The following is a 22,467-nucleotide window of genomic DNA, read 5'->3' on the forward strand; positions in this document are numbered from 1 at the left end:
TGTAAACAAACAGTGCAGAGATCACTTGCATGTTTAGGATGCAATTAACCTAGCTTGGCAGAAGAGCTTAAAGCATACACAGCTAGCATCTACCCTCAGCTGGAGCTTAGGTGTCTCTGTTATTTGGCCTCATTGATGTAGATGAGGTGGACAAAGTAATAAATGATTACAGCAAAAATAAATATAACTGCATGAAGGCAGGACTTATTGCGTGACTGCTTTATTAGACTAGATTAGTTTAGCTAGGTGTACCTAATAAACTGACAGCTGACAGTCACTTAATATATATTGACGCTAGTGTATTGACACAGGTGCAGCCCATTATTTATTGTTAAAGTCAAAATGGTCAAATGAATGTGCTACGAGACAAGACAGAGCACAATCAGGTCCCGCCCACAACGCAGAGGAAAACAATATATTGCTGAAGGTGTCTCCTTGTCAATTCTGTCTGCTAGCAAACAACCAGAAAACGCTAAAAGCTCATATGTGTTTGGACGCACTACCAACATACAGTGCTCAGAGTGGGAAAAAAGAACTCCCTCATTTGCATGTTTCTGTTGGTGTATGTATGTAAGGCGGGGGGAGCCAAAAGAGTCATTTCATGAGTTGTTACTCTGTTACTATCGGTCTTCTCATTCCTGTCAGCCTGCTGCGCCTAGTTTGCATCGAGTAACGTAAGATTTGACTTTCAAAGCTCTGTTGTGTCATCCTCTGATTGTTCATGTTCTCTTTGTGTTTCCCTTTTGAAGCCAGGCCACTGTTACTGCACTGTAACATTACAACTAACTTCAAGGACCCTCTAAGGGTCGTGGACCCCCTTTTTAAGACCCAGGGGTTAAATGATGATCTAAACAGGTGATTTGATCAAATAGTTGGCAGCTAATGTGCACCCAACAAGCAGGCCTCGCTGTCAGACGACCCCGGCCCAAGGTCAAGGGGGTGCCCATGAAAAGGTCTATGGTTGAATTTAGATTGGATCATGTACAATTTACTTTCTGACTAATATCAATGAAAATACAATTCATATGTATTTACATGATAAATAATAGTGGTCCATCTGACAGAGGGGTCAGATCAGGATTTGATATTATGATGTAATACCTTGCAGATTCTACTTTTCTCTAGTCATTCAACATGTAGCTACAGTTGTCGCTCTTTAGTTGCTAAATTGGCATCTCTGTTTCGAGGTTGTCACACAAGTTGTACTGTTGCTCTTCTCTTCTTCCACTGGTCCCACTGAGGAGCCAGAAACCAAACTGGGTTCAACCCAAAATGTTGAGGTGTCTCAGTCAGGACAGAAATGAGCAAGGGGGCATCTCATGAAGACACGTCAGCACCAATGACTGAATGATACGATCAGAAACCTGGATGATGTTGGAATCATGTCATCATGGGGATGAGTGAATATCATATTCTGGATATGATGTGCATGGAATCATACTCAGTGTTCAGGTAGTCTTTGTGATGCACTCAACATGTGCACCTACAGTGATGAGTGTGTGTATTTCTGATGAACTACAGCGTCTTAGACAGACTGAAACTTCACTCACCTTTGCCACAATGCAGCTGTATGATTAAAGATAAACCCATGCTGCAGTGAATGTAACACTGTTTGCCTTTTACAGAGAAAATTACAACAATCAAGCCTTGCGAGGAACAAGTCTGCATCCAGCACTTCAGATTGGTCATTTCTAAACACTGCTGTGAGCTGATGTAAACTGGTTTTCCAAGTCTGACCACTAGATGTCACCCATCACCAGTGCCATTGCCAGTGTGTGTGTGTGTGCATGTGTGTAAGATTCCCTTTGATAAACTTGCAACACATCTATAGCTGCATCCTTGACTCTCCTGTGAGACCCAAACAGAGGCATCAAACACCTCCTTTGACCAGTTTTATCAAGCTGAAGAGGCTGATTACATCCAGTGCACTTTCTTCTCTTCACACACAGTTGTAGTTGTTTGTTAAAATAACACAGCTGGGACGGACAAGCTGTGAGCACAAAACACCTTCATCTTAAGATTTTAGATTGAAGTGTTGTTATTGTCAGCTGTTACATAAGTAATGCACTGAGTGATTGATGGTTTCTTGGCTCTGTGTTCAGCTAGGTGCCCAGATGTCTGAGGAGGCTCTGAGGATGACGACTTGGCCTTAGAACCCCACCAGTATGTCAGGTAAGATGTCTGGCCTGATTATCCTGACACACACACACAGCCTCATGCCCCCAGGTGAATTCTAGATAAGACTTTAGGTTTACTTTAGAGTTGCTGATAGTTGATATTTAAACCAGTATTCACTAAAATCTAAAATTGACCTTTCATGCTAAAAACAAGTACTCTGTGTTTGCCCTGAATTATTTTCTTGTCAGCCTAGAAAGACTCAGCAAATAGACATTTATAGACATATCATGAGACACTAAAACTGAGAGACAAACATCTCGGGTGCAAACCAGCAGCTCATTAGTTTGTGTTTCTTATCTTTAAACTCAAGTCTGCGAACTTAAATGCATCCAATCTAAAAAAAAAAAACATAGTTAGACTCAGTTGAAAATTTGATAAGACCCTCGAAACATGATCAGCTGCAGAATCAGTTGCGTGGATGTGAGTCGTTGTTTGTCTATGGCGAAAGTGAAGAGGCTTAACCTTGTAGTGCAACGTTAGTCAGTTTAAATTTTGACTCTTGGACTTTGGCATTGTTAATTTAACTGCTATTTGCAATGTTTAGAGTTAAATTTTTAGCCAACATGCACAAGTTATAGAGTTGAGTATTTATTGCCCTATACACCTGGTGCAAAGAAGCGCACAACTGTCACTGCTAGTCTTAGATCGACACAGCCCAGTGTCATTTTCACAGCCAGCGCCCACGTTGTGCAAATGTTCTTACACCCATCTGTGCACACATGGGTGTATACTATAGGTCTTAACATGAGGTGTGGTCAGGCGCAATGTTGGCATATTGCTATTTTGAGACAGAAGAAACTGCACCATTGACCAACAAAAACCTGGTCTGAAGTCAAAATGGCGCCATATTTTCCTGCTATTTAAAGGGCACATTATTTATATGGTAAGATGCGTTTTCTAGAATGTGAACGTAGCAAAGAGCAGAGCAGAGCTGGAGGGCTCCCTGTCAAGGAAGAGGCTGTCTGCATTTAAGCACGAGGAGCAGTAAAACTTTGTTGATTGTTTCAGGCACTACAAGTGTAGTTATGTTTCCTCTGTCAAGTTCAGAACTACAGAGTTTTGCTGCTTACATGTCCAACAATATTTGAGTGGGTGTTGGAATTCATGTTCAACACACCTATGATTTATTAATAGACAAAAACAACCCATTTATCTGTTGTGCGTTACTTTGCGCCCAAATTATGCGCCAGTCAGCTAGCAAAAGCGGAGTTGGACATGCCCTGTATGCACTTGCGTTGTGCACTTGAGCCCATGCACTATAGATGATTTTAACAGGGCCGTTTTAGTTCTACGACAACCGAGAAAACTCAGTCTGCTGATAAAGATCAAAGCTCTGCAACAAATTGAGTAACTGGACATCGTCTACTGCTGCTACCAAGGTCAAAATTGAACTGTCAAGCTTAACTTCGTCTCTGGTCTTGTTTGTTAGTGTCCCGTCTAGGCACAGCCAATGAGAGGAAACCATGGTGTAGCATGAAAGCCATTGACAAAATGCCAACTTTCTGTGCAGAGCATACTTCCAGCTTTACGTGACACACTGCTTGTGCAACTGATCATGTGTGGAGGGCCTTAGAAATACCTTTTGTGTTCTAATGTCACTGGTTAGTGCTGAGCTGTCCTCATCATCATAGGACCTTGTTTACTGTAAAGGCAGCAGAAAAGCAACATAATCAGTTTAAATCAATCATATTCTTTTGAAAGGACAGTATTGGTCTAGTTTCAGCATTACAGTCAAACACTACATTTTACTGAATAGAAATAAAATGCTTTACTCTTTAAATGTTTAATGATTTGAGAGTTTAATTGTCTCAGTTTGAACTTGGAAAAAACATTTATTACATTTCATATAGTGCACATTAGGACAGTAGATTAAAAGCCGTTTCAGGACATGTTAAAGCTCCCGGCTCGTAATGTAAAGACGGACGTGTTGCTGTCTACAGACAGGATGTCCTGCACGTTGAACAGTCTGTGCCACTCTGTGTGTTTGCTTACTCAGCTCAGATAGTGTACAAGGCGAACTAGCCATCGCGTGTGGATTTAGCCGGTCCCACTGACCTGGCTGACCCGCCACATATGCTATCGACCTCAGCGTAGCGTACAGACACGAGCTTACATGTATCACATGAGGAAATGAACCTGATCCCCTCACTCACTGTAACACCAGACCAACAACAACAACTACAACAACATACTGTGACAAATGTTTCTGATGCTTCATTCACATTTAACCTGCTGTTTTATTAGACTGTTGATTCCTTTGATTTGATGTGAGGAGCAGAGGAGCGCCAGTCTGCCTCTCTCACCTGTTTCACTGAGCAAGTAGCTTTTTTGTAAAAGTGCCTCTCCCATCTATTTTAGAGCCAGCAGAAAATTGCTCCCCCCGCTGGAAAGATGAGGCCATTCAAAATGGTAATATTTATCCTCCCTCTCAGCACTGCTTTTCCTCCTCTCTGTCAGTTTGGGTGAGCTTTGGAGCACTCATGAAAACTGTAGAGCTTTCCACTAAAAAACTGAGGAGCTGCTTCAGATTTAACCTCCTTCAGATTTTACTTGAAATGTTGTGAAAGGCCTTGAATGACTCGATTGATTCTGTTTTTATCTGGTAACTTGGGTAAGTAAGTGATTAAGAGAAACCAAGGGATTAAAAAAAGTTCAGTTGGCACACTTTAGATGAATTACTTTCAATTAAATACCAAGCTTGAGTCAGCGTATTGTAGTCAGCGGAAAAAGCAGGTCAGCTCAACATGAAAAAACGTATCTACAGGCGAGCATGCATACATTAGGAATAAAGTGGAAATCATCAACACAAACAACTAAAGTAACTTTAATAAAATTCAACAGCTATTTCTGGTTTCCCATAATTAACACCAAAGTATGCCATTCTTTCCACTATTGGAACTGATCACAAAAACATCGACATTCCTGTTAAACTTGTAGTTGTGTGCAAAGGACTGCAGCATATCCATTATGGTGTGGTCTTCAGGAACAAGGTCAAAGAATGTCTTTATTGTGCTAACTAACATAATTACATCACCGACATGAAAGCAAAAGGAAACAAGAGACATGATCAGAGACACATTTGATCACACTAACAAGTAAGTGTAGCTGTAATATGTGTCTGATCATCATACTCTATGGATACTGAACAAAAATATGAACACAGCAATTGTGTTTTTGCTCCCATTTTTCATTAGTTGAACAACAAAAGGGACGGTGCTGCAGTGGTTAGCATTGTCACCTCACAGCAACAGGGTTCCTGGTGCGAACCCAGGATGGGTGCTTCGAACCCCGGGTGGGGGAGTCCTTCTGTGTAGAGTTTGCATGTTCTCCCTGTGTCAGTGTGGGTTTTCTCCAGGCACTCCAGCTTCCTCCCACAGTCCAAAGCCATGCAGCTTAATTGGTGACTCTAAATTGTACATAGGTGTGAATGTGAGTGTGAATGGTTGTCTGTCTCTATGTGTCAGCCCTGTGATAGTCTGGTGACCTGTCCACGGTGTACCCCACTTCTCGCCCAATGTCAGCTGGGATAGGCCCCTCCCGTGACCCCCAACAGGATAAGAGGCTATGGACAATGAAACAACAACAAAAGGCCACTCTGAAATATGCATTTTTATCACAGAACACAACGCTACAGATGTCACAAGTTTTGTGCTGCCTCCAGTATTGTTTCTGTGAATTTGGCAGTACATCCAACCGACCTCACAACTGCAGACCACATGTAACCACCCCAGCTCAGGCCGTCTGATTGTCAACAGCCACCCAAACAGCTGATGTAACAATTGGTTTGCAAAACTGAAAGTTACTGCACACACCATCATAAACTGTCCTGGGGAAGCTCATCTGAGCTCGTCTCAGATGATCTTGCAGGTTGGATGTACTGCCAAATTCACAGAGACAACACTGGAGAAGGCGTATGGTAGTGAAATGAACATTTAGTTTACAGGCAGCAGTTCTGGTGGACATTCCATCTGTAGCATTGTATTGTGTGATATAACTGCACATTTTAAAGTGGCCTTTTATTGTGACCATGCCAAGGCACACCTGTGTAGTAATCACGCTGCTTAATCAGCATCTTTACGTGCCCCACCCGTCAGGAGGGTGGTTAATGGATGATGTGAGCGAAGTGCTCACTAACACAGGTTTAAAATTTGTGAACATTTGAAAGAAATAAGCCTTTTGTGTGCGTAGACAAAGGATTAGATCTTTTATTTCAACTCATGAAAAATGGGAGCAACAACAAGAGGTTCAGTCATTAAGTGAACACAACCAAAGATTCAGCAAACATTAAACCAAACGTGGTATGCATAGAAATGTGCATTTTGGAGTGATGAACGTGATTTTACAGTGTTTGCCACGAATGCATTTTAATGAATTGTGTGTATAGTACCAAGTTATAACCAAGTTATATCCTTCAGAGCCAAATGACTGTTGAGATAATCTAGATGAAAAATTATCACAGTAAACTAATCACTAACAAGTCTGTAAGCATGCAGTGGAAACTTTCTACTTCCTCCTTTATCTCTGCTTTCCTCACTCTTACACAGCGCTATCACCGCACAGCTTTTCATATGATGGCAGGACAGCAAGACCAATTTCCAACACTAATCCTGCATTTTAAATGAAATGTATCATCCAGTCCCCAGTATAAATGTTGGCATTGTACAAATATATATATATATATGATATGTTGAAACTTAATGTTGCAACAGTACTGTGGTTAATGAGTGGTTATACATTTAGGCAAAAAAAACCAACTTGGTATTGGTGAGAAAAACATCATGTTATGGCTTAAAATACCCAGTTTGGTGGCACAGTTGCAGCTGGAAATGCCACAATATCTTGCATAGAAACAACCAGTTTTGGTAGCACACATGCCTCTGGAAATGCTACGTTATCTTGCTAAAAATACACCAAGTTATGATGGCACAGTCACTGCTGGAAATGCTGATATCTCGCAAAGAAATTACTCAGTTTTGGTGGCACAAATGCCACTTGAAATGCCGCATGTCTTGCAAAAAAAGACCCAGCTATGGTGGCACAATCACTGCTGGAAATGCTGTGATATCTTGCAAAGAAACAACCAGTTTTGGTGGCACAAAGGCCACTGGAAATGCTATATCTTGCTAAAAATACACCAAGTTATGATGGCACAGTCACTGCTGGAATTGCTGATATTTCGCAGAGAAACGACCGGTTTGGTGGCACAAATACCGCTTGAATTGCTGCATGTCATGGCTTAAAATACCCGGTTTTGGTGGCACTGTAGTTGCTAGAAATGCCACAATATCGCAACAAAAATACATCCAGTTTTGCTGGCCCAATAGCCTGAGAACACACCCAGTTCGGTGGCACAGTTGCTGCTGGAAAGGTCGCTGTCTTACAAAAAAGACCCAGTTTTGGTGGTACAATCACTGCTGGAAATGCTGTGATATCTCGCAAAAAAACAATCAGTTTTGGCAGGACAAACGCCGCTTGAAATGCCGCACGTCTTGCAAAAAAAGACCCAGTTTTGGTGGCACAGTCACTGCTGGAAATGCCACGATATCTTGCAAGAAATGCACCCAGTTTTGGTGGCACAGTAGCTGCTAGAAATGTCACAGATGTATCACAAAAAAAGACTCAGTTATGATGGCACAATCACTGCTGGAAATGCTGTGATATCTCACAAAGAAACAACCGGTTTTGGTAGCACAAATGCCGCTGGAAATGCTACGTTATCTTGCTAAAAATACACCAAGTTATGATGGCACAGTCACTGCTGGAAATGCTGTGATATTTCACAAAGAAACGACCAGTTTTGGTGGCACAAATGCCGCTTGAAATGCCTCATGTCATGGCTTAAAATACCCGGTTTTGGTGGCACGGTAGCTGCTAGAAATGCCACAATATCTCAACAAAAATACATCCAGTTTTGGTGGCCCAATAGCCTGAGATGTCTCCTAAAAGCACACCCACTTTGGTGGCACAGTTGCTGCTGGAAATGTTGCTGTCTTACAAAAAAAGACCCAGTTTTGGTGGCACAATCACTGCTGGAAATGCTGTGATATCTCGCAAAGAAACAATCAGTTTTGGTAGCACAAAGGCCACTGGAAATGCTACATTATCTTGCTAAAAATACACCAAGTTATGATGGCACAGTCACTGCTGGAAATGCTGATATCTCACAAAGAAATTACCAGTTTTAGTGACACAAATGCCGCCTGAAATGCCACACGTCATGCAAAAAAAGAGCCGGATGTGGTGGCTCAGTAGCTGCTAGAAATGCCACAATATCTCACCAAAAAACATCCAGTTTTGGCCCAATAGCCTCAGATGTCTCCCCAAAACACACCCAGTTTGGTGGCACAGTTGCTGCTGGAAATGCTGTGATATCTCGCAAACAACCAACCAGTTTTGGTAGCACAAATGCTGCTGGAAATGCTACAGTATCTTGCTAAAAATACACCAACTTATGATGGCATAGTCACTGCTGGAAATGCCAGATATCTTGCAAGAAAAACACCCACTTTTGGTGGCACAGTAGCCTCAGATGTCTCCCCAAAACATGTCCAGTTTGGTTGCACAGTCACTGCTGGAAATGCCGTGATATCTGCTAAGAAATGACCAGGTTTGGTGGCACAAATGCTGCTTGAAATGCCGCACGTCTTGCAAAAAAAGACCCAGTTTTGGTGGCTCAGTCACTGCTGGAAATGCAGAATGTCTCACTCTAAGACAACCAATTATGTTGTTTGCTGGTCTCAAACAATGGTCCACAGTTAACTAGGTATTACACCATCTTTCATCCCCTCCACCTCCCCATGATAAAGTCAGCTTCTATACATGTTATCAGAACTACATCACTTCACAAACGTTAATATGATACGTATGAATCTTACACATTTGTGGTTTGCAGAAAGTACAATGCCAACATTGTCTTCTGGCGATAGGGCTATAACTGCAGCACACACAGTCTCTCAGACAAAGTGTCTATCGTGCCTGGCAGGTGTTTTATACTCTGCAATGACTGCTGGTAGAGTCAACGACACTTTTCATGGAGGCCTGGGCTGCTGAGAATACGCCACACTCACTTCTGGTCCTCTGCGAACACTGTCCACACAAAAGGATGACTTTTAAATTGTCTCAATACAGTTTGAATTGCCTCAATTCAATTTTTACAGCTCACATTTGTTGAGTTAAGAGGGTTGTAAGAAAAACCTCATAAGGGCATGTCTGGTGCACATTGTCTTGATAACACTGTGTCCGTCATTTCTTCTCCTTTTGGTCCTTGCGATATAGAAGTAAAGCAAACACACTGACTTGGATGTGACTTTGTTAATCAGTGTCGACAGCACAGAGCCACTGGTCTTCATCACCTCAGTGTTTTTTTCCCTGCACCTCTCTCGAGAGTACCTGTCAGTCATACGGTGTGAGCTATACTGCCTTGTGTGTGACTCAACATAAACCAGTAATGCATCATTGCAAAAGCAAAATGACTGCATGTTAAAAAGTTGTTAGATTAATCGGCTGTCTAACAGGCTTTAGTTTCACTGTCACAGATGTCTTTGTTGAGCTCTCAGTGAGAATCAGACAGAGCTGCGGATGACTCGTAGTGCTTCTTCACTTGTGAGGGTTCTTTGAGGACAAATGACGTCTGCTTAGAGAAGTCACTGTATTATTTAGTGCTGGAATAAAACCTGCTGACAGACTTTATGACATTTGGCAGGTCTGTGAAAACACTTCAAATAGAAAAATAATCTTTTCATCTCTTGAGTCCAGGCTCATTTTGGCTAATGTTTGCATTAGCTGTTGTCTTAGTCCTTACCTGACAGGCATGGTATCTTTCTTTCTAAAGGGACAGTTCACCCCAGATCGAGAATACATCTTACCTGCAGTGCTATTTATCAATCTAGATTGTTTTGGTGTGAGTTTCTTCTCTTTATTTATTTATATATTTATTTAAGAAAAGGAACATTTGGGGCGTCGGTGGCTTAGTGGTAGAGCAGGCGCCCCATGTACAAGGCTGTTGCCGCAGCGGCCCAGGTTTGACTCCAGCCTGTGGCCCTTTGCTGCATGTCACTCCCTCTCTCTCTCACCCCTTCACACTTGTCTGTCCTATCCATTAAAGGCTGAAAATGCCCCAACAAAAATCTTAAAAAAAAAAAAAGAAAGAAAGAAAAAGAACATTGTGCATTAATCACCATTTTAACAAATGTAAATGCACCCAAATTAGCTGAAAGTCTACTTTTCATCGGTAGTCCCTTTGCCACCTGTAAAAAGGACAATTAATACATAACGTGTTGCATTATAGCAAAAGCACATCACATATAATATGGTTACAGACAAACCATTATCACATGTTACAGTTAAATATTATGTGTATCAGCGTTCACATCTTTGGGTGTCAACAAGCCATTTCTTGGCATTTAACTTAAATGAGTGATATGATGGAGACTCTAAATGTTTGTGGTACTGACTTCCACTGATGCGATGCCCTGAAGGAAAAGACGGCCTGGCTGGATGCAGTTTTTCTCCAAAATATAATGGAGCTAGATGATACGAGGCTTGTGGTGTATGCGTGTATGTACTCATTGACCTGAGGCTTGTGATGGTGGTGGCATGAGATGTAAATATTTATGGCGTCATCCTCAGGTGAGCTGTAACATTAGCCGGCTCTGTGGTGCTAGGTGAGTAGATGCACACTTCCTTCTGCACAGTGGGTGCGGTTACATGATGGCTTCTCATTCAGAATGAAATAAATCTGAATGAAATCATTTGGAATTAAAGTCTTTCCAGGTAGTTTACACGGGAAATATTCATTCTGAATGAGGGTTTACATGGGAGATCAGTTTAATCGCCTTTATTCAGGTCCGCGCAAGGTTTGGGGCAGGGAAGGTTTCGGATTGGATAGGGGGCGGGGCGGGTGTTATGTGTTTACGTGTACCGAAGAAAACACTGTAGTCCTCGCTCCGGATAACAAGATGCTTGACGACGCCGTTCTTAGTGCCTTTTTCGGGCTTGTTTTGCTTATTTTCTTGAAGCAGCAGTACGACAACAACCTTGTTCTGCTAATGCTTCGTCTGTTGAGGAGGAGAAGGGAGGTAGAAGGTTGATGAAGGGAGATAGAAGACCGTGCTGTGGCAAATGGAAACTGGTGAGTGCAAGGAGTCGTGCACGTGCTTTATGCGTCATCGCGCCAGAAGGGCAAGGAAACGAGCATGCGCAGAATGAACTTAAAGAGGAATGAGTGTATACAAGCACGAGAAATTCGTTCATTCGGAATTAGAAACGAAATATTCCAGCCCCTTACATCGGATTGAATTTTCAATCGCATTGGCCATTTTCATTCTGAAACGCATGTAAACGCACTCATTGATACAGTTAGGTAAGAAAATAGTTCCTACATAAAAAGTTTGTAGATTATTATGGAAAGCAACCAGGTCATGATTTTTTGGAAAGAGGCATTGTTGTTGAGTTTTTCAAATGTATTTTTTGGCGCTTTGAGCACCACAAGCAGAGTGCCATCTAGTTCCATTATATATGAGAGAAGGCAGACGTCTCTACGGCTGATATCTCCAACATTCAGCAACTCACACCAAGAAGAGATTAGATCTAGATTGATAAATAGCACTACAGGTAAGAGGGAAAATATGTATTTTTTTAACAAAGCATAAAGCTGCCAGGAACCCAAAAACACACACACAACTGTACACAGAACACTTCAAGGTTGTAAAAAATATTTTCACTATTTATACTCACAAATACTGAAGAAAAAGACGGGACAACTATAATTGTGAAGTGATTTTATCCTGTTTTTTGTGCCTCTTTATTCAGTCGGTTTATTGCTGAAAATATCAGTATTTCTCAATTTTGAAAATGTCTGTCAAAAAGAAAAATCTTAATGGTCCTTAGACATAAATGAGACAGTGTGAAAGCCCGATTTAACACCTTTATCTCTTTTTCTGAGCTTGTCTCTGCATGATATCGATCAATTACTGATGACATTTTCATTGATATAAAGTTACATTACTTTAAATAAAACAAGCTCATGGATTGCCCACTTACTAATGCAGTCGCCGCTGTGTTAATTCAGACTGTAACTCTAACTTGTAAGCACACTGTATCCTCATGGGAACGGCTGCACTGTATAAATCCAGTTTATCACTGGTTTTCTTGCTGATCAGTATTTGTGGAGCAGCTGGCATTGGTCTCTCGATGACATCATCTCTACAGTCTGTCTCTCAGCTGTTCAGCTCAAGGAGACGCTGAGCTGTGTTATGTTGCTTTTTTCCTCCAACATTTCTATTTGGTGTTGTTTAAATTTAGAGATTCATACGTCGTCTGAGTCAGGTCAGTTTTATGTAAATAACCTAATGTCACTCAATAAGACGCTCTCTGTTCTGCAACACAAACAAAGTGCTTTTGTCAGCGTTGTTTTGGTGTTTAGTTTAAAGTGAGTTTTATGTGTCTTGGGGGAAATCTGGTTCAATAATGTTGCCTCCAGAAGTCTCTGCTGTGATGATTCGCTCATTAGATCTGTGTCTCAGCAGTGGCTTGTCTGCAGACTTCTTAATGAGGTCAGCGAGGGGAACAAAAGCAGCTCGGATGAATTGTTCCTGACAACGCCACAGTTACTCAAACAAGTGTTTGTGGTTGTTAAAAAAAATTTATTTATCCACTACAAACGTTTCTGATCAAAAATAGTCTTTATTTTTGTGTCCTCTTTTTTTAATGCAGAACTTATATTTTCATATAAACATGAGGGAAATACAGAAAAAATAAATTTCTGCACACTAAAGAAAACTCTGGATGTTTTGTAAATTTTTAAAACATTCTCTGTGAGCAGAATGTTCCAGGTTTGCTTTGTTGGCCAGTTAGGACAACAGCTCACAGGTACTGACTCAAATGATTTTTACACAGTGAAGTGAAAATAAGTACGATCTCTTTTTATACACAATATGAAACTATAAAATACATGATAAATATACATATACAGCAGAAACATCAAACCTATAAACAGGGAATTACAACAAATTAAAAGAGAAACATATATAAAACATGAGATAGAAGATTAAAAAAAGGCGAGAAATGTTTAATGTAAAAAATGATTTATTCCAAAGTGAAAGGTGGACCTTACAGAAAAGAAAATTTGAGATTACAGTTTTTAAAATAACCCAAAATAAATACACTGTATAATGCACCTCAACGGGGTAGAGTCATAAGAGCACAATGTGAGTAGAGCTGGGCAATAAATCAGTATTTCTGTATATATCGATATCATGATATTTGTAATATCATAAGTTATGTCTTTTCCTGCTTTTAAAGGCTTCATTACAGTAAATTGATGTAATTTTCTGAACCTACTATTTTGTTCTAGCTGCTCTGTTAATTTGTCTTTACGATCAAAGTGCCAATTGTAAACTCTGATATTGTGATATTTGAATTTCTCCATAATGCCTGGCCCTAAATTTAAGTAGAACCAATATCAGATGATTACAGTGAAAACACACACAAAGGGCCTCAAAAACAAAACAAAAAAATTAAAGAATTTAAAAGAGGCAGTCTCATTGAAAAACTATAGTCATAGATTTTGAGCTACCAGTGAATAAACTACAGGGCAGGCCATTTTTATTTTATTTTATTTTGGTTTATTTTATTTTATTTTATTTTATTTTATTTTATTTTATTTTGGTTTATTTTATTTTATTTTTCTTAATTGACACAACCCCTAAACAATATAAATATATGTATATAATATGGATTAATTTTGCTTTTCTTTTTTTTTCCTTTTTTTTCTTACATCCAAGGTCTGTGTGTTTTTGTACAATTTCTGTACAGTTATCATGGCAGTTATCATGGTTAAGTCAAACTAGGTCAAGCCTAGGTCTGTGATTTGGGATGGGCGACTAAAAGACAGCAGTCGTGGTTGATAAAAAAGACGAGTATAGTTTGCAGGTCTTAGACTCCGACAAACTTCCACATGTAAAGGACTCGTGACTTCCTGCTGTGGCACTGAACATTGACCTTGCATATATGTGATGTGAGGTGTGGAATCCAATATGGATGTAGTTCTTTGGGCTCTTTTTCTTTTTAACGAGCTGCACTTGAACCTACGATATGTGACCTTGACCAGATGAATTGCCCCTGATGCGCTTGGTTTTAAAGTGCCTTAGAATGCACTGCCTTCTTTCTCCTGCAGAATCAGGATAATGGCAAATACATCCTGGTGTGATGAAATGATTCATGATAAGTGAGATTTTATTCTTGTGCAAGCGCTCAGTGAATGTGTGCTGTTCAACCAACGTGAAGGGCAACCCGTCCTTTTAGGGCTCTGCACTTAGAGCATATAAAATGAAGTCAAAATAAAGTGCAGTATCTAAAATAGATTCCTGCCCTTCATTCCAAAGTGCAGGATAATCCTCTCAAACTTTAACCTTCAGCGATGGAAGCCTTCTGTTGTTCCCCTGAGCTTACCCTGAACTTTAAGGGGAAAGGTTCACCAACCTCCTCAGGTAACACAGAGTAGCTGGGGACATCTGGCGCAGGGCATCATGTCAGTTGAGGGCCCGGGGTAAAAGAGATTCCTCACATCCAAAAATTGTTCATGACCGGCTTTGAACCCCTTTAGGCCGAAAGTAATCAATCAGGGAGGGAATATATCTGTGCAAGAGCCTGCTGCAGGGCAACTGTGGTGAGGTGCCGTCCGCCACAGAGACGCCCTGTGTGCAAGGCGAGGAAATAATGACTGTAAAGCAGAAGTGTATTGTGATCTAAAATAACAAGGCCTTGTTGTGAGGAATACCTGGAATCAGACGCTGGAGACGAGCCAGAATTCAGTGGAGCATTTATACTTACTCAGCATAAATTCACAAAGGAAGTGTGAAATATTCTCGCAGACGTACGATTCAACACGTGGTTATTAGAGCAAGGTTAAAGAAAAAGGAATAAAAGACAGTTGGGGTAAGTAGAGAAATATTTAAAGTGTTTAAAAATTTAATGAAGGTTGCACAATTTTAAAATAACTAAAATGTACGTGCCTGTTTTTATGTTCTAAAAGTGATTAATTTGTGGTGCGTCTAAATATTGAATATAATAGTCTTATGTTAATCTTGAATGTTTTGTCTAAACCATCGTTTCTTAAATCAAGCTCCACGTACAAGGTTTATTTTCCCTCGAGCTTCCAATTATGTAATTAAATAAATGAGCATATTTAATGTTAGCTATAAAGAAATTGCTATTATTTGCATTATTTCAAAAGAAAGAAACAGAGCATGAAATTCAAGTCAATTTTACTGGAGTCTTTGCATCTGTTTTTTTTTTTTTTTTTTTTTGATAAATAAGTTAATTAAGTTTTTGCAGAACGGCAAAGATTTAGAAAGACATACATACAATACTCTTATTTAAATAAATTAAAATAAATAGATTAAAAATATTTTGTGTGTATATAGCATAAATAAAAATATACTAAATTATATTATATTTGTACATAATGAATTCAAATAAATAAATATAATTCAACTACACATTTTATATATTACTTAAAATTAAAATATATTTAAAAAATCTAACTCACAGAGAGACCATTAAAATAAATACATTAAAAATACTGTATAATGTGTATAGCATTAATGATTTTTTTTTACATAATTAACTAAAATAAATAAATGAATACAATTAAATTATCTATTCAAATATTATTTAAAATTAAAATATATAACCAAAAAAAAAAAAAAAACGAACTCTAACTTACAGAGAAACCATTGAAAACTTAAAACCCGACAGGCGTAGGCGTTAATACTGTCCACTCAGACAACAGATTGCTACAGTATTGACAGGCGTTAAACTCTGTCTGACGAACGCTTAACAGTTTGTCGAGAGTCGAAACTCCAAACAAGATTAGTCCATGGTAAGGACATCACCTCATCAAAAAGTTAAACTGGTATCAAGCCCTCTTTGCAAGCAGATTTGCCTCATTGGGCCTGTCTCTGAGCAGCTGCTGCATGTTGACCACATCCACTTGTCACACACTCACACTTATTACATGAATGGGGCCGGTAATCCCACTGTAAGCCTTTTCAACTGTTCAGTTAGACAGATTATAGAAAATTAAACATTGATCGTCCATTTTTGCCTCGTAAACATTGTGACATTATGTTAATACATTTAGTTAATGTTGGATTTGTTCATTTGGTGTTTCAAATTCAAGTATTCGTGATAATAAAGACATTACTGAAACTGATTTATAAGAAAAAGTGAAACACTTAAGTGCATAAGACAAACATTAATTCTAGTGACAGGGTTGTTTTTTTGTTTGTCTTTGGGGGGCATCTTCAATAACGTCTGAAAAATAGAAAAAATAATCAGAATTCAGTGATTTTTGGACATGTTTGTTCTTATTTTAGTGGAAATTAGCTTGATCTTGGCATTCTTATATATTGAAAAAAATCTAACGTTAAATTGGTAAATTATGAGCCACATGCAGCAGAACATGTGTCGTGGTAAATTTTATTCCAGCAGTGTCTACCTGTGTTTAACGTATCGAGGCTTAAATGCCTGACCTTTCCATTGCACCTGTCTTTAATGAAGCACTAATCAAGTTTGAGAGCTTAGAACAGATCCAAATAAACAACGATATCAGACTTTAGGTCTTTCCTGGAAGTCTCAGTGATCACCGAGAGGCAGATATCGGTTTAAAAAACAGAGACAAGCTGTTAATGCTCCGAGGGATCGAGGAGGACAGGGAAGCAATATTTATTAACAGTGAAACAAAGTGTGCTGCTGGTCATTTATGACTGTGTTTATAAAACGAGCATGATATTTATGAGTTTAATTCAATAAAAGTTGCTCAATTTGCTCAGTTTCCCTCTATATTATTCACCGTGCACTTCCCACTCCTCACCATGGAATCTAAAATTGAGCTGTCGTGACAACTGTGATTCGATATCTGGCATTTGGCATTGTAGGTTTCTGCAAACCACGGATAATGTTACATTTGTATGTTGTATATGTTAAATCTGTACATTTCATATCAAGCATAAATTGAAGTGTTACGTTTAGGGTAAGGGTTTAGGGTTTAGTACAGTGGTCGGCTGCTGACCCGCCGTCCACCATTCCCTCCTCCTCCTGAGGAGAAACTCAGCCCAAGTACATGTTATCTGATATGAAGCAAACGTATGAATGTGACATGTTGGTGATTTGTTGAAACATAGACTACAACACCAATATTTGATTCTGGCAGCTGGGCTGACGTATAAACATTCAACTGCTGGATCCACTGATTTCTTTTACAAGTAACTGCATTACTACTGTGGGAAATATTCTCGTAATTCATGTGTGCATATGATGTTAATTGTAAATATTTGTTGTTGTTTTTTCCTCATGGTTTATTTATTGAAGGTTTTCTTCATATACATAGGAGAAGGCAATTGAGGGATAACTGTTCAAAGTGATGGTTAAACAGTTCACTGAGTACAACGTAATAGTTCCCTCACCCATAACATAACATCGTCTGCTACTCGCACCTTAAGACATGGAGATAGTTACAGGCAAAATATTATATGACCTTCCAGTAAACAGATAATATAAACAATCAAACATTCAAAAACAAAACAAAAACAACAAAAATGAAGAAAAAAATATTAATATTAAATAATAATAATAAAAAAAAAGATTAAAAAAATTAATTAAAAAAAGGGGGCTGGAAGTTGTAAGTCAAGGTTTTGCACATATAGAAGGAAGGGCTGCCATATAATTGTAAATATTTGTAAATGCATCTTCATGCGTCCATTCAAGACACCATCACATAACTCTTTAAAAAGACATGTTATATTAATAAGGTATTTAGAAACATTCAAGATCAGAGATGAGCTCATTAGCAGGAGTAGGACATTTCAAAATACTTAATAAGTATCTTAAATCAAAATAAGTCTAGTTCATCTTGATTTTTTTTTTATTGCATTATTAACAAAAGTCAGTCATTCATACACTATGTACAACTCTAAAGTGAGATAGTTACTATATGATCCCCTTCTTACTGAGTGATGGTTTATCTTTATAATTCACTGCTTTGTTTTTGGTAAAATCAATTCTGATTTTCTCCAGTTATTAAATGCCGAGCGTATAAAATCTGGAGATTCACGACTACAGATTGTGTTCTCAAAAGCACGGCCGTAATCACTTATTGGTGGGGGGGGGGAGCTGTTATCAGGCAACACCTTCTGCACCCCAACCCTCCAGGGGGTCTGGGCGAATCCAGGAGAACTTTGTAGAAACTTAACAGCTTAATTAACTTTGTTACGCCTGGTTCACACTACATGACACTTGTGTCTGTTCCGACAGTCACTATGTCACATCACGCAATTGTGGAGTCATAAAATCGTGCCGACAGACATGACACACTACAGCATGGTCCACACCAATTATCCCTGGTTGTCTTTCACGACGTGTGTGATGTCATCGGGTTATTCTTGTCCTATTCATATTATTATTACTATTATTTCAGTCACTGTGTCTGTTCACGTGCCAGCCACAATGTTGTTGTAGTAACGTTAAGAGCGCCACCAGATGGCAGGAGCTACATTTGAAGTACCATACGCAAACATAAGTCACTGAATCCTCCACAACAAGTTCCTGCAAATGTTTCACAATAAAAGCCTGTTTAGAAAATGGAGGGATTCTCTCAGCCGAAGTTATGAGGGGCTTTTATTTTGAAACAGATACAGGAAGTATTGAGTTTGAAATGATTGCACGATGCATTAACTTTATCAAGGCAAACAGGAGCAGATAAAAAAGTAAAAATATAAAAACACAGAGGGATTATTAAATAACGGACCGTCTATAATGTAGTCAATGTAAGTAAAAGCCCAGCCACTATTTTTAAAAATGTTATTACTTTATATCCTCCATTTTGAAGAGCTAACATTGTTTGCTAGCTTGATGCTAATGGCAGTACTCACCAGGTTGATAATAATAATAATAATAATAATAACAATAATAATAATAATAATACATTTTATTTGGAGACAACTTTCACGTCACCCAAGGTCGCCCCAATGAAGTGCCTCTGCTGTTTCACGCTATCATTTTTTCCTTTTTACTCTGTCACGGTAACATCCCCACAGGAATTATCTAAAAGGCTGGGGTGTTGTCATACAGTTTCCACGGCAGCAGATCTCTCTGTGTTTCTATTGGTCAAAGTGACGGCTCTGACGGGAGAAGTCGTGAACGACACAAGGAAAATCAAACATGCTAGACTTTCTGTTGGGCCGTTGTCAGGTGTCCCAGTTGGTTGTCATCTACTATGGCACACTACAGTACATGAAACAATGGATTATCACGTATGACACTCACCAGTACCAGGCATTAGATCATTTTAAAACAAAAATCTTAGCTCAGAGGTCAAAGTTTTGAGGACTAAGTGCCATTTTAGGGAGCCAGCATATGATTAAAGGCCACACAGGAAAAGTGAACACACCATGACTTTTTTATGACAAATTACACTGATATTTTTAATGACTTTTTTAATGAAGTCCTACCTGATTAGTTTTTATGGCACTCATATTTAATTCTAGTTTTCCTGTTTTTAATTTATTCAAAAGTAATGAAATAGAGAGACAGTCCAGGTGCTGCACTTATTATTAAATTTGCTATTAATTATTTTGGATGGTCGTGTGTGGTTGCCTCTCCTGGCATGGCAAATTCTTTGCAAACAAATAAAGAGTTAAGATATGTCCTATCCCGTCTGCCATCACGTGGTTTCTAGACATGAACCAGCTTTATGACAAAATGTGAAAACTTAATTTGTCTATATGAACAATAGTTGGAAACTGAGGGTTTAAATATAATATAGTAAATAATAAAAGCTTCTCAATAGGTGATTGAGTGTTTCAGTTTGTTTGGTTTGACATTATCGAAGATATCTATTCTATAATGCTTCATTAAAGGAGAATGCCACCCAAATTAAGAATCAAAATATGTTATTGTATATGCATATTTTTCTTTTTTTTTTTATACCCAAATAAGCTTTGATCTATTGTAGTGTTCTGTCTACGGAAACAGAAAATGTGCCCATATCCGATGACATCAGAAATTAGAGTTTAAGCAGTCTAGCTTTTAGATTTGGAACAGAGTTGTTCATGTGTATTAATATTTTTAGACAGTCTCAGACCACAGGAACATCGTGTCTAAATTGTGAAAATGGGTACTTTAAGAGCCATTAAGTTCCAACAGAGCTGTCAGGCCCATCTCAGCCCGTCACACGCACACACACATACACATACACACACTCCACAGAAGACACACACTGTCATTCAGATCATCTTATGCTCCGCAGCTAATGAGATTGAAAAAGCCAGCGCTCCACAGTCAGACTTATCGCTTCGACATGATGGCATGTTTAAGTCGCTTTAAGTGTCATATCTGGACACATAATGACTTTGCTAGTCTAGTCTCAGGGTTTCCACCTGTATTACAGGATTATCAGCACCCTCACTGAAAATGACCTAATTAGGCAGTCATAGGCATCATTCATTCATCTCAGTACTGTCACAGGGACAAAGCAGAAGATAATATAGTGAGGTCAAGGTGAATCGTTCATTTACACGGGTCTGAAAACCATAAAACTCTAGAAACATTACTGACGTGTATTTTATTGTGTGCATGTTATTTTGAGAAGTTGTCGTTGTTTGGAGCCCCTACAGGTTATGTGTTTTCAGTTGGTCTCATTGAACTGATGCAGATTTTACACTCTGATGCAAATGAAAATACAGTTAATAACCGGGGGAGATACACACAGTAATTACTCCATGTAATCACATTTCTCTGAGTAACTACCAAGGCCGTAACTGAGGGGTCTGGTCTGGCATCCCATCCCCTGATAAAAGTAACGTGCCCCCCCCAAAAAATATATTTTGTAATTACTACATTTCTGAAATGGCTTGATGGCTAAAATATATATTTAATTTAATTTTACTTTATTTAAGTTTAGTTTATTTTAGTTCATTTAATTATTTTATTTATTTTAATTTAATTATTTTATTTATTTGATTTTATTTTAGTTTATTTTAATTCATTTAATTATTTGATTTTATTTTACTTTAGTTTATTTCATTTTAGTTCATTTAATTATTTTATTTAGTTTATTTCATTTTAGTTCATTTAATTATTTTATTTATTTAATTTAATTTAATTTTATTTTAATTCATTTAATTATTTTATTTCATTTTACTTTAGTTTATTTCATTTATTTCTTTTATTTTAATTTATTTTAGTTCATTTAATTATTTTATTTAAGTCTATTTTAGTTTATATTAGTTCACTTAATTATTTTATTTTATTTCTTTTATTTTAGTTTATTTTAGTTAATTAATTTTTTTTTTCAAATGTTATTTAAATCTATTTTATTTTATTTATTCATTTATTTATTTATTTACTTGGAGAAATTAACAGTGCATTGGAAAGAACCAGGCATGGAAACAAACCGTTAGTTGACATGTGCAAATGTTTAGTGGCTTTCACATTCTCTTACCTGCAGCACAAAACCATGAGCTTGCTCTGGCATGTTTAAAACTTTTTGTTTTGTTTTGTTTTTAGGAAAAACAGTATAATGAGAAACAGTGGTTAAAAACTGTGGGAGAGAAAAAGTTGACATTTTACTGGCTGAGATGTTTTGGTGTTCCTTTATGTGAACACTGTGTTCATGGTGATGTAGTAGTACTGAGGTGGGTAATACCACTGTATGTATAAACCAAAGCAAAGTTGAGAAACACAATAAAGCTCTAAACTACATCAACTTTCGTGGTCAGAAGTCCACCAGAACCCTAATTATCCCCGTTTCTTCATAATCCTCCACAGCAACAGTATTGATTGTGTCTTTTCTGGAGGACGTGATGGCGAGCGTGCAGACTGGCTGCAATTCAGAGAGTTCATACAAGTACAAGCAGCAGGGATTTTAAAGCCAAAACTGCACGCATCTTTACTCAGACATCACCATGTGTTCACGTTTCATGTTAATGTTTGTGGCCCCTCTCCGTGATCCATCACCCAGCAAGATGTTCCGTGTTCTGGTACTTGGTCGTCTTAAGAAGATCGCAGGCGATTGCGTGATCAAATCGGCCCCAGAAGCTTTACAGATGAGCGGAGGAACAAAGACAGATTCTGATTGTATGTTGCTTTTGTAAAATGCAAAATGAACTGTAGGTAGTAAGATCACTTTGCAACTGACCACAAATACTTTGCTGAATACTTACTGATAAAACTTGTCTGTTGACTGTATAGCTCAGACTTTTGGGTTTCTTGATAAGGAGACAGGATCAG

General features: G+C 38.5%; 1 protein-coding gene across 11 annotated transcripts in view; it reads left to right on the plus strand.

The window, feature by feature from the left end:
• thrb (thyroid hormone receptor beta) overlaps positions 1-22,467 on the plus strand; it is a 170,822-nt gene that overhangs the window by 126,351 nt on the left and 22,004 nt on the right. For all 11 annotated transcript variants that reach the window (XM_078175715.1, XM_078175716.1, XM_078175714.1 and 8 more), the window contains 2 exons: positions 2,103-2,172; positions 4,537-4,587. In XM_078175715.1, the coding sequence (XP_078031841.1) occupies positions 2,166-2,172; positions 4,537-4,587 (58 nt within the window). In that variant the 5' untranslated portion in view covers positions 2,103-2,165. The remainder of the gene's footprint in view (positions 1-2,102; positions 2,173-4,536; positions 4,588-22,467) is intronic.

Source organism: Epinephelus lanceolatus, chromosome 16 (assembly GCF_041903045.1).
Source record: "Epinephelus lanceolatus isolate andai-2023 chromosome 16, ASM4190304v1, whole genome shotgun sequence".
Taxonomy (NCBI): domain Eukaryota; kingdom Metazoa; phylum Chordata; class Actinopteri; order Perciformes; family Serranidae; genus Epinephelus; species Epinephelus lanceolatus.